We start from the raw sequence: 12,890 nt of genomic DNA, 5'->3' as shown, positions 1-12,890 counted from the left end.
GCTGCAAGGCAGTTCCTTTGGCCTGGGCTGATACTGGTTTTTTACAGGAAATAAATATGCATGAGAACATTTCCTTGATGTGAATGTTTCTTCTCTGTCTAAGATCTGCTCTTCATCAGATCGCATAGGAACAGTTAAAAGTGTGCTGTAGAAGGGCTCGTATTTTAATTGTTAAGGTTTCCAAATGGCTGTGATAGGTTGTCCGCTCAGCTCCAATTTCAGGTTTAAGATTTTGTCTTGTGTTTGAAGTACTTGACTGGATGAAGAAGAGCTGAATTTAATTCCTAACTGTATCACTGAGTAATTCGATCTTCACTGTGGACTGGAAACCATGGTATTTCCTTTCTCGTTTGCTGAAATGTTTTGGCTTCTCAGGGCAGGTGCTGCCTCACCCACGTATTTGTACACTGCCTCGCGCAGTCAACCCCCTTCACGCACACCTTCTCTCACCTGTGAGCCTAAGGGTGCCACAGTATAATAAGTGATGTTTTACAGCAAGTATGGACAGCTTTAATGTATTAGTACTTCATATAAGCTCACTGCTTTCTCCTCAGGCATTTCAAGCAGCATGAATTTTGATGAAGAAGAAGACGAGGAAGATGAAGACAGCTCCAGTTCTTCACAGTTAAACAGTAACACCCGGCCTGGTTCTGCCACGAGCAAGAAATCCAATAAGGTAAGGAGTAAAGAAGGAGCGTGCAGGCTGCGATGTACTGTGTGATTTCACAGTGCAGTCAGGATAGGCCTGGCTTTCTTCTTCTGTTTTTAATATGCACTAGAGTATCTCCAAGGTGATTTACTATGGTAGCTCTCAGGGTTCACAGGAGCAAGCAATGAAAATAATGACTTGGAGAAAAGAATAGCAAATATTGCCTCAACTTGAATGAAGGGGAAGGTAAACAGTAAATATTTACCTTTCTACCTCTTGCAGGTGCTCAGAAGGATCTTTTGTTTTTATTGCTTTTTTCTGAGCATTTTCCCACCCTGTTCTCGCTGCTGCCATCCGAAAATGAAATAAGACTTTGGCTTGTTCAAATATTCTAAATCAAAAGCTTTTGCTAAAAAAACAGTTGATGGTGCCCCACTCTTTTATATCTTGCACTCACTTCTCCTCTCTGTTATATCTCTGTCTAGCTTAATCTGTCTATCACATTTCTTCCTTTTGTCAAAGGCTATCACTGTCCTTGGGCATGGCCTTTCTGACAAAAGAAGTGTGGTGGCGAGCCAGGGTTTTCTTTGTGACATTTCAGAGCTCTGCCTGTGCAGTCACCCTGTTCTGCTTTACCAGATGTGTCTGTACGCTGAGTATCAGCGGCACAGAGAACTGCTTCCTGGGCTTTTGGTAGCCAAGGGCTTGACCAATTGGATGGAGAGAGATCCTTAGCTTGACAAGCTGCCTTAACGGCTGCTGAGGAATCAGGATGGGGAAGACATTGTGTCCATTGTTTTTTATTTTTTTAAAGTGTGACTTCTATCAAATGTCATTCCTTTGTGCTTACAACTTTGTAAATCAAAGTTGAGGAAACCTGAGTTTTGCTTACTGTTTTAGGAAGCGGCCTCAGCCCCCAGTCCTTCCACAAATGAGCCTCTCATAGATGTCGATGACCTGGAGGAATTTGCCATAAGACCTGCTCCACAGGGTGTCACTGTCAAATGCAGAATCACAAGAGACAAGAAGGGAATGGACCGAGGGATGTACCCTACTTATTACCTCCACTTGGAAAGGGAGCATGGTAAAAAGGTCATAAAATAACTTGAATGGCATACCAGTTGCATCTGAATATAAAATAAACTATTAAAAGTCTGAAGAAGTCTTACAAAGAAAATATAATCTTATATTTTAAATATATTTAAATAGATTTTCACTTTCACTGAGATCTGCCCTACAGTCTTCCAAAAGTGAAACACTAGGATCACTTTGTTCCACTGCCTTTCTTCATATGTCTAATCTTTGGCTTTAAATAATCTGTGCATGGCACCTTTATGTGACAGTCAGCAGTTGGGGCTCTCTGCATTCTGTGGCCTCAAAAGCATGTATTTTCAATTCAACTGGAAGAGCCAGAGCAACTTAGAATGAAACATTTAACAAAAGAGATCGAATTTAATTATTTAAACCATAAATAATGGACTGAGTGGTTGAGAAGTCACTTTCGCTTTCCAGATTTTTATCTGGTTTTGCTAGGTCCCTGGAGACCTTCTGTTACTTCACTAATGATGCTGGAAGACAGAAAAATTGCCTGTGGTTTCCTTATATCAAAGCAGGAAGTGATGTGTGCTAACCCCTTTGGCATTCTAGAATATGTTTTTTTGCACTGCTTAGGTGTTTCTGTTAGCTGGAAGGAAACGAAAGAAGAGTAAAACCTCTAATTACCTCATCTCCATAGACCCAACTGACCTGTCTCGGGGTGGAGAGAGTTTTATTGGAAAACTGAGGTAAACACTGATACATCTAAGAATTTTCTTTATATAATAAACAGTTCATTTGAAATTAAGAAGCCTGTAAGCCGCTATGACTTCTTAATTAGAGGCTTGACTACATCATTTCATAATGGTCTTAAAGTTCACCAGTGTCCAAGGCGTGTTTTCAAAACATCTCAAGTACTCTACAGGATAACATTTTATTAAAAGTCAGCAGGACTGACGCTCTTAAATGCTCCAAGGCCAGGCTCTCAAGGGTGTACGAGCACAATTTATCTTAATGGGATTTTCAGAAGTCCACGATTAGATTGTGTCTAGGCCCTATTGATATAAATACCTTGGAGTGGAAGTTCTGTCTGTCAAACAATCTGAAAATCTCTTTGGTTTTGCCCGTTTCTTAAGATCCTCATTAGAGTTATTTGCAAGTAGTGGAACTCTTTCAGAAGCACTTGTTTCTTTTCTGTCTGTCACCCCATCTTACATCAGTCTGCTGTTGATTCCGACGTGATGCCTCTCAATGTATGTTTAAATCGTCTGTGCCTGAGGAAGGGGACTGTGCTGCTAATTCCCTTTTGCCTGTGTGGATCTCGGAACTTTATGTGCTATTTATTGCAGTGCAAACACAGAATGTGGATAATGTGGTTTTAGTATGTTCTAAGTTGTATTTTGTGCTTCTTTGGTGTGATTTCCATCGAAATAGGGAAGAATGATCTGATTTATAACTTTATGAAACTCTGTATTCTAATAGAGTTAGCAGTCTGCTAAGAAAGCAGATTTGTAAAGAGTAAGCGTATTTTAAAAACCAAACAAAAAACCAAAATAACCCCACTTGAGTGTTTCCTCACTGCTTTCTTGAATTTACTAGTTTGCAAGATGTCACGAGAAGTCTCCGCTGTAAGGATAAGGGACCTTTAGCACACTCTGCTGTACTGTACCTTTACGTTTTTGTTATGGCCTTTAATCCAGGAGTTGGCATTTAGTTGGGATCAGAATTAACAACTATTAGTACTCGATATTACCCGTCTTTTCTTTGGGGCTACAATGCAGTAGAGGATAGCTGTCTCGGGCAGCATTACTGACAAACAGTGATTGGATTTTCCTTTTTTTTTAATAGATCAAATCTTATGGGAACTAAGTTTACAGTTTATGACAATGGAGTAAATCCAATGAAAACAACATCAAGCCTGGAGGCGAGTATCCTGCGTCAGGAGCTAGCTGCTATTTGTTACGTAAGTACGGCTCACAGCAAAAGGTGCAAGAAAGGGCAGTTCAGTTTCTGAAACAGCACACTGAATTTCCTTTTCGCTTACGATTACGTAAATCAGCGTTCATACTTTGATGTAATCCAACAGCTGATCTTCACTAGAGAAACCAGGGAATTCAATAGAAAGTAGAGGTGAAAAATGTGCGTGGCACCAGGTTGCCCCATTCTCACTTTTGGTCAGAAGGTGTTGGAGCTTTTACGTAACCCTCTGGGAGGGGTAGGAGGCTTCACAGCCTCAGGCACCGTCTGAGGGAGCCTCCGGAACTGGAAAGAGTTGTGCACGTGGAATTACTGCACCATTTGTAATGGCATTTTGTAGGAGGCCTCTCTGATCCAAGGCACAGGCAGCTGGACAGCGCGGTCTGCGGCTGAGAGACTGGGGTAAAAACTCTGAAACTCCTTTTCACCGGGAAAAAAAATAAACAAAATCCAAAATTCAATTGAATGAGAGAAACCAGCCTCTTATAGGACATTAAACGGTGTCTGTCAGGGGCAATGCAGACAATGAAGGCTTGAAACACAGTTGCTGTTGTTTCATGATTACTGGATGACTAACTGTTTTGGTGGGAGTATTCTTTCTGTCCAGAAATCTCTGGGCCCAAGAAACTCTTCCGGTCAAAATTGATACATACACTGTTACAGAAATCTTTCTGTTTTCACAAATCAACTTCTGACAAAAATACCCAAGAACCACTTTTCCGCAAAGTTCTTGCCGGGCTCTAATCGAGGATTCCTGGAGCTCTGTGAGATCGAGGCCCAGCCATCCCAGCAGATCCCCTGCGTACGCAGAGGATGCGTTCCTGGAAAGGTCAGCTTCAGGTTGTGGGGAGCAATGCTTCTGAAAGCTTTTAGCACGTGAGAAGGAAAGCAGAGAGCCATCCTTGCCACGCAAAGTGCTGAGAGCACTGAGGGGTGGCAGTGTTAGCTGCTAACAGGTTCTTTTCCTGCTGCTTAGGTTGCAGTTTTTCTGCGTGTATAGTATAAATAGGGTGTTGGTTCACATGTGATATTATTCAGGCACGTGGCCTAGGGTTGCGGATAGACAGACAGACACACATCCCTCCATTCCTTTGGATTTGAAATTCTCTTGAGAATTTCAGAAAATGCAGCTAACAGGATTTAACAAGAGACTCCAGGGTTTGATGTCAGTTTAGAGTTTGACTGAAGTTTCAGTAGGAACCTAAGAGAGCGTACATGTTTAAATAAAGGTAATTTTACTGGTTTATATAGCAGGGCATTCCCTGAAGCCAAGTGACTAATCTTCTGGTGCAAAGTGGAAATACAAGGAGAAAACAAAAAACAGTTTAAAAAAAAAGTTACATGTTGAAAAATTTAAGCATTGCTTGTTTTAGGTCAACAACAACGACATTTGAACCATTAACGTTACCAAATAAAAAACTTAGCTGCAGCCAGCAGAGGTAATGAGAAGTGTGACTGTTGGAAAGAAAAGAACCGTGGCCACTGTTTGGAGAATGTGGCCAAGATAAGCTGCTTATATATGTCTATTTTGAGATCAGCAGTTTAAAACACTTAATGTTTGTGTAAGAAAATTTCTCACTCTGTTGTTATTTTGATACTCGTGGAGAAAGGCAGCGGGCTTGCAGGTGTGCTGTGGCCAGAGGACAAAAGGAAATCAGAATGATATTTCAGTGCTAGCCAGGTTTGCTGAAGTAAGATGATTGTTCCTGGCTGCAGCAGCGCCACAGAGCCGGAAAGAGCACTCCCCAAACACCCGTGTCCTAAAGTAACCTCTTAATTCCTGCCTTGAGATTTTTCCTGAGGCAAAAACCGTAATAAACAATACTTTGGAAGCACCACTCTGCCTTTCACTGTCTCTCAGCCCATCCGATCGAGTACCCATCTGGAGAGCGAGCTGTACCCGCTTCCACCAGCTTACGGAGCCTGACCTGCTGAATCATCTCAGCGGGTCTCGTTGATACAGGCAGAAGCCGGGGATGCAGCTACTGTTAACTGGGATAGACGTGTTGAGAGCTCTCATTGCAGAGCTCACCTGAGGGCACGTTTCAAGCAACAGGAATAAAGTTAGTGCAAGGACTGAGCTGAGTTTTATCAGGTGCTTTTAACCATTTTTTCCTCCTCTCCTTGCTGGTGGCAGGCTGGCATATTAATAAACCTGCAGCAGCACCTAATGGCCGATTTCAGAATTGCTTGGCAAAATTTATTGAGAAGCAGGGAGGTGTAACTGTACCATTTCTACCAGGATCTTCTGTGCTGGATTCCTTTATATCCATAGCATCTCACGGTTTGCGTCAGATTCTGCAGGCAGGGACCTCAGCTGATATTCTGAGGTGTGACTCAGGTTTCGGTAAAGCAATAAAACTGCATGTTTTTACTCAGGCCTCAGTCACTTGCGTTGTGCGCCAGTGTAGTGGGTGCTGTGGTTTGGGCTTTCTATGGAGTGATAGTTTCTACAGAATATGTTAAGGACAAGACATGGATGTGTGAATCAAGTCCAGAAAAGGAAGCAGCTGAAAGAAAATAGGGATAATTAAGTCGTGAATCTCCTGGGAGCTGTTGGGATATAGAATCACAGGGTTGGAAGGGACCTCTGGAGATCATCTAGTCTCCAGACTAGACCCCTGCCAGAGCAGGGTCACCTAGAGCAGGTTACACAGGAACGCGTCCAGGCGGGTTCTGAATGTCTCCAGAGTTGGAGACTCCACCACCTCTCTGGGCAGCCTGTTCCAGTGCTCTGCCACCCTCAAAGGAAAGAAGTTCCTCCTCATGTTTAGGTGGAACTTCCTATGTTCAAGTTTGTGCCCATTACCTCTTGTCCTGTCCCCAGGCACCACTGAAAAGAGCCTGGCCCCATCCTCCTGGCACCCACCCTTTACACCTTATACACCTTGACACTTGTGTCGTGGCGGCTATTGTCACTGTAGCGTAACACTTAGAACATTATGAAAGTGTGTAAGATTTTCAAAGCATCTCTGGGGAGAGGCTCTGTGTTCTGTCAGTGCAGTTTGTTGTGACACATGCTCACAGGAACAGCTTACTGGGCTCAGGCAGAGCGCGCAGCTTCTGAGCAATACTGGGCCAAGTCCTTCGCTGATTTAAATCACTGGCGTGCTGGTTGAGTCAACAGGGCTCTGCCAGATACCAGGCTATGTAAACCAAGACTGTCAGTGGTATTAAAATGGTGTGAAATCAGAATTTGGCCTATGTTCCCCCAGTAATGCCATTTGTAGTCTTGAATTTGCACGCACAAAGTAGTGGAGGAGGCAAATAAAAGAGAAGTAGAGAGCGAGACAGGAGATAAAGGGAATTAATTTTATTTGGATGTGGGTAGATTGGAAAGGTCTGCTCTTAATTAAAGGTCCTCTTTTGTCCCTACTATATTCCATGTTTGTAGAATTTCAATTCTATATCTTGATTTTAGCAAAAGCATAGCATTTGCCAGTAAAACGTGTGATAGAATTGGTGATGGATGTAACGTGCAACTAGAAACAATTCCCTAATCATTTGGCAGAAGTATTGATTTTAGAGTTTCTGAGTAAATCCAAAGACTATAGTCCTGTTTTTTCAGTGACAACACTGCTTATTAGGAGCGAAGTGATTCAGCGCTATTATTTAATTTTACCTTGAGCGATGTCTTCAACCAGTCAGCATCTAAATTAATTCTATATAGCATAACTGCAGCTTGATGAGAAGAAAAGCTTGTAAGGCATCGCAGAGAAGATCAAAATTGTCAGTAGTGAGTGGAAAATAAGCATAAGCATGAATCTTTTCTTAGAAATTGTCCTCTGCTGTGCTGAGTCTCTCCTGCTTATAAAACCTGCTGGCAGTCATTTTAATTTGGGTCTCGCGATGATGCAGAACCAAGTATAGGCTTCCAGCTGATCTGGTAACATTGGTTCTCTCTGCCAAAGGCCATGACAGAAGTGATTCAGAAAAGAGGTAGAATCTTCCATTAATGTATATAGTTCTGCAGATTTATGAATATACCTGGGTTGCTTCAAGAGTATTCAGTAAAATAACTCAGTGGAATTTTTCTTGCATGCATGAAAATCTTTAATGAGTTGTGTAAAATCTCCAGATGGTTTGCTGAAACAACCAAAGTTATCTCAAAGGTCTGATGGATGACAAAACTTTGGCAAGAGTAAATTTTAGGCTGTTATTTTCAGATGTTTCCAGTGAGTTGACATGTGTGGATTTTTGCTTGTAATAGTAGAAATGTTTTGAAAAGTTTAATGTTCCTTAAAATTAGGACACTTTTATTAAATACATAAAAGCAGAGACATCCTAATATATCACTTTTGAATGTCCCAATGGTAGAGCCACACCAGCTGGAGCCTGGGGGTGTCCAGTTCTTGGCATCTTGTGGTACATTGCTGGGAACGGAGCCAATGGGAGTTTCCTTCCTGAGATTCCTTAGTGTGTGTCCACAGCCTGTCACTTGGGAAAGGTAGAGGGGAACAAATGCATGGGACCAAAAAAAAAGTATCACAAAACATGAGGAGATGGACTTTCAGAGGTGTCACTGTCTCGTTTACTGCAGTTAACGCTAAAATAGGCAATCAGATTTAACTGAGTGGGTTGGAAAATATTGCCCTTTACTTTTTCAAAAGTAGATGACGACTTACTGAAATATTTGGCCCCGGCTTCTTCTGTGGAAAAAAGAAAGCCTCAGATAAAAATAAGACTTGTGGCCTATTTAGATTTTAGTTGTTGTGTTTTGAGAGGACAGTGCAGTACTGGAACGCTTTTGTGAAAAGCTGGTCACAAAGGCATCAAATCACGTTTATTGAAAGAACTTGTATTTTCCACAGATTTGTTTTTGCTGCCCATGTTATTTTTCACTTTCTCTGCCTTCGTAGCTTGAAAATTTGCATTCATGCTAATGTGTTTGTTTTTTACCATGCTCATCTCTAAGCAGAACATATCTGAAGACTTTGAAAACCACAGCACTGCTAACAGATGCTCTTACTGGCAGCTTCTTGTTTGCTTTTGTGCTGGCTCTGGAATAAATGGAATTGGTCCCATATATTTAATTTTGTCTCTCATCAAAATGTGTGACTGCATTTTATGATTTTTAAATTACAACTACTTTATTTTGGGATCTAGCAGTAGCCAAGCAATCTGGTTAGTTCATATCCTTTTTCAACAAAGGGATTTTTATTTTTTCTAAATTGTATTAAGGTTGCTGGCAGCCAATGCTAGGAGTGTTTTTGGAAAGCTCTCTATTTCCATTTTTCCTGTTGTTGGAGCTTCTAAGACAAAGCTTGAATGTTTGGCAGTGCCAGTGAAGGTAGGAGTTTCAAGATGTTTTTTGAGTTGTCTAACAAATAAGTTCCCTGGGCTGCCACTGTGTCCCTCTGTTGAAGAAATTAACTTCAAAAATACAGAACATGATGAACTCTTTTCTAAATATTTTTAGGAAACAAATGTCTTGGGGTTTAAAGGACCTCGTAAAATGAGCGTGATCATACCAGGAATGAATATGGACCACGAAAGAGTTTCCATCAGACCACGAAATGTAAGTCGTACCACCAGTCAGCGATAAAAATTACTTGAGTTCTTTTTCCAGTTAGAGTTGTTTTTTGAATTTCTAAAGGTTTAGAGGTTAAAAAAACCCAGTATTTGAACAATTGCAGAACAATGGGATGTGTGACTAGTTCTGTGACTCACAAAAGCACTACAAATAATAATGTATTTTGAAAACAAAAGGTGCAGCTAACCTTTTCCAAGCTGTGGAAAGGACTCGAATGCACACTCGCATTAAGATACTGAGAGTTCTCTGTTTCATTGGATGATATGGTTTTGAGGGTTGAGGGTGACAGTTTAGTCTTTGGGTGAGGATTTATGAACAGCTTTTTTTTGTGTGAATTTATTTTTTGTCTTGTGAGAGTGTTAAACTGAAGTGTGTATCTGTGGTGCGTGCAGGAACATGAGACACTTCTTGCAAGATGGCAGAACAAGAATACAGAGAGTGTCATTGAGCTGCATAACAAAACGCCAGTCTGGAATGATGACACCCAGTCCTATGTTTTAAATTTCCATGGTCGAGTCACACAGGCCTCAGTGAAAAACTTCCAAATTATTCATGATAATGACCGTAAGTATAGCTCTCTATCTGTAATGTGTAGAAACTGCATGCACAGCCGGACAGTGATTTTGCCCTTACTGTTGTTACATGAGTGAGTTTAATTTAGTTATGTGGGTCCAGCTTAATGCTGCTCTGCCTTGTGGCCATGACATTGATGCATGTTGGGTGTTTAAATGCTCGTGCTTGAGACAGGTGATTCTGCTATGTGCCTGCTTTGTTTTCTCCCTTGGCTGCCCAGCTTATGAACTGAGCAACAGTTTAGAGCTGTTTCTGCTCTCAAAGCTGCAGTACTTTCAGCCAGCAGGACCGTGGGGCAGCATCACTCTGCTCAAGTCCTTGTATCACACAGTCCTTCCTTGGTTTTTTTTTTGTTCACTCTGGTCCCCGTACACTGCCAAGCTACTGCTGGTGGCAGTCAGACCGGTCCCACTGCACATCCACTTTGCATTACTACTCTTTGTAGCGTTAGCCCTACAGAATCATAGGCCGGTTAGGGTTGGAAGGGACCTTAAAGACGCTCCAGTTCCAACCCCCCTGCCATGGGCAGGGACACCTCCCACTAGACCAGGCTGCTCAAAGCCCCATCCAGCCTGGCCTTGAACATCTCCAGGGATGGGGCATCAACAATTTCCCTGGGCAACCTGTGCCAGGGTCTCACCACCCTCACAGTAAAGAATTTCTTCCTTATATCCAACCTAAATTTACCCTTTTTCAGTTTAAAACCGTTAGCCCTCCTCCTATCACTACACTCCCTGATAAAGAGTCCCTCCCCATCTTTCCTGTAGGCACCTTTTTAGGTACTGGAAGGCTGCTACAAGGTCTCCCTGGAGCCTTCTCTTCTCCAGGCTGAACAATCCCAACTCTCTCAGCCTGTCTTCACAGGAGAGGTGCTCTAGCCCTCTCATCATCTTTGTGACCCTCCTCTGGACTCACTCCATGTCCTTCTTATGTTGGGGGCCCCAGAGCTGTACGCCAGGTGGGGTCTGACGAGAGTGCAGTAGGGGGCAGAATCACCTCTCGACCTGCTGGCCACGCTTCTTTTGGTGCAGCCCAGGACGCAGTTGGCTTTCTGGGCTGCGAGCGCATGTTGCCGGCTCCTGTTGAGCTTCTCAGCCAGCACCCCAAGTCCTTCTCCTCAGAGCTGCTCTCAACCCATTCTCTGCCCAGCCTGTGTCTGTGCTTGGGATTGCCCCGACCCACTTCTACAATGCTTCTACAATGAAACGTTCAAACTGCGAATGAGGCTGAGATTTCCTCTCGCTGACAGAGTACAAAAGGGAAAAAATGTCGAGGAAGGATTTCTGAATGTGATATAACAGAGAGATATGATTAGGTCTAGATCCCAATCATCCCTTCTTTTCCACCATTATTCTTGCTTGTTGACTTGCCTGAAGTTAAGTAGGAATAGTATTAACTGGTTCTTGGTACATGTGAAACTGCACTAGGTCTATATAAAAGACTTGAGCAATTTATACAGAAGCAATTTTCTCTCTGCGTTTGAAAAAAATACTTTCATATCTGTGTAATTTTTTTTTCAAGACAGTAACAAGTCTTGCAATCCTTTATCACTCAACTGTTCCTCGCTCAAGCTGTCCTCGCTTCTCCCTCTGGTATCAGACCACCCACTTGCATGAATAAGCGTTGCAAAGTTTGATGAGTGAGCATGTTTTGTTTGTGTTTTGTTGAGCTGGGCCAGAGGATAACGCTTTGTCACTTTTTATGGCCTCTCTTGCAGCTGACTACATAGTGATGCAGTTTGGCCGCGTGGCTGAGGATGTGTTCACCATGGACTACAACTACCCAATGTGTGCACTACAGGCCTTTGCTATTGCCCTTTCAAGTTTTGACAGCAAGCTGGCTTGTGAGTAAAGGGGTGCGGGTGAGCGTCCTCTCAAAGGAAGCCGTTTGCCATCTGATTCCCAGTTGCGGCTGGTGTCACTTATGGTCCATGCTAAACAGGTCAGGGAAAATGCAGTTGTGGAGGACCACGCTATCGCTGAAGAGAAAGTAAAAGGAATCTTCTGAAATATCAGGACATTCAGGAAATAATATTTTCCCTTTTTTTTCTGTCGTATTTTTCTGGAAGTGGCATCAAGTTTGTGTAAATAGAAGTTCTATCTCACGTCCTTGATTACCTTATGGAGACGTGCCATGATGTACTGTACCGTGGCTCTAGTAGCACCATTATAACGGTGTCTTTTTTAAATCCAGAAAGGGCGTGCACGCTCGAAAAATTTCTTTTTACATTTAAGAATTATTCTGAGGCTGCAATCATACCTCAAGGTTGCATTCCTACATCGACTAATCAGAGCTTCACATCATCCAACGTAAAAGAAAGACCACAAGAAAGATGCACTTTTTTGAATTTACAAGGATCTCGTGTAGTATAAAGCCAAGTCTAAGGGTTGCAAACCTATACTGGACTGAACTTGATGCATTGCTGTTACGTATGTAGAAGGGCACGATGAATTTTAATTGCAGTAGGAGGAAATGGAGAAGTAGAAAGCACAAAATAATGTTGCACAAGTCACTTGAATTGTAAGATGTCACTATGTTTTAACATCTACATGCTTTTTAATTTGTTTCAAATGGAAATGTATTTGGAGTACAGAAAAGGAAAAGGAAAACTTCTAGATGCCAAGAAAGCATAACTTATGTTGAATTTGGCATGTCGATTGTTGGGAATTTATATCCTTGTATTGCTGTGGTAATTCGAACGCATATTTTGTATGAAGTGATATAAACAGTTGGATAAAGGCTCTCTACAGAGAATCTTATTATTTTGAACAGGCTATGTAAAGCTGAGGAAGGTAAATGGAAATATTTTATTAAATTTGTCTGGCCTTTTGCGATTTTACAATTTGTTGATTGCATTTTTTGAACTTTCAGCAACAACCACTTTTCGTATTTATTTCCCATTGTAAGAACGCTTGAAATCGATTGAAACTGTGTATGTTGTTCTCTAATGTAAACGTGCCAGCTACTGAGCTAAATCCTTCTAGGCAAATCTAGTGTATGCTGCATACAAATGAGACACTGGCAGGACACAAAACAGCTTAAAATAGTGTGGATTTTTTGTTTCTTTTTTTTTTTTCTGATTTATCTGGAATATATAAACAAATACCATTTCAAAACACAAGC

General features: G+C 41.9%; 1 protein-coding gene across 5 annotated transcripts in view; it reads left to right on the top strand.

Moving 5' to 3' along the window:
- The window catches only part of TUB (TUB bipartite transcription factor), a 136,446-nt gene extending 123,837 nt beyond the window's left edge, over nt 1-12,609 (top strand). For all 5 annotated transcript variants that reach the window (XM_054200138.1, XM_054200135.1, XM_054200136.1 and 2 more), the window contains 7 exons: nt 555-676; nt 1,550-1,741; nt 2,321-2,433; nt 3,533-3,647; nt 9,081-9,179; nt 9,587-9,758; nt 11,485-12,609. In XM_054200138.1, the coding sequence (XP_054056113.1) occupies nt 555-676; nt 1,550-1,741; nt 2,321-2,433; nt 3,533-3,647; nt 9,081-9,179; nt 9,587-9,758; nt 11,485-11,618 (947 nt within the window). In that variant the 3' untranslated portion in view covers nt 11,619-12,609. The remainder of the gene's footprint in view (nt 1-554; nt 677-1,549; nt 1,742-2,320; nt 2,434-3,532; nt 3,648-9,080; nt 9,180-9,586; nt 9,759-11,484) is intronic.
- The last annotated feature ends 281 nt before the right edge of the window (nt 12,610-12,890 follow it).

Source organism: Rissa tridactyla, chromosome 4 (assembly GCF_028500815.1).
Source record: "Rissa tridactyla isolate bRisTri1 chromosome 4, bRisTri1.patW.cur.20221130, whole genome shotgun sequence".
NCBI lineage: Eukaryota > Metazoa > Chordata > Aves > Charadriiformes > Laridae > Rissa > Rissa tridactyla.
The sequence above is the reverse complement of the archived record's forward strand: the minus strand, read 5'-3'. Positions and strand labels throughout refer to the sequence as shown.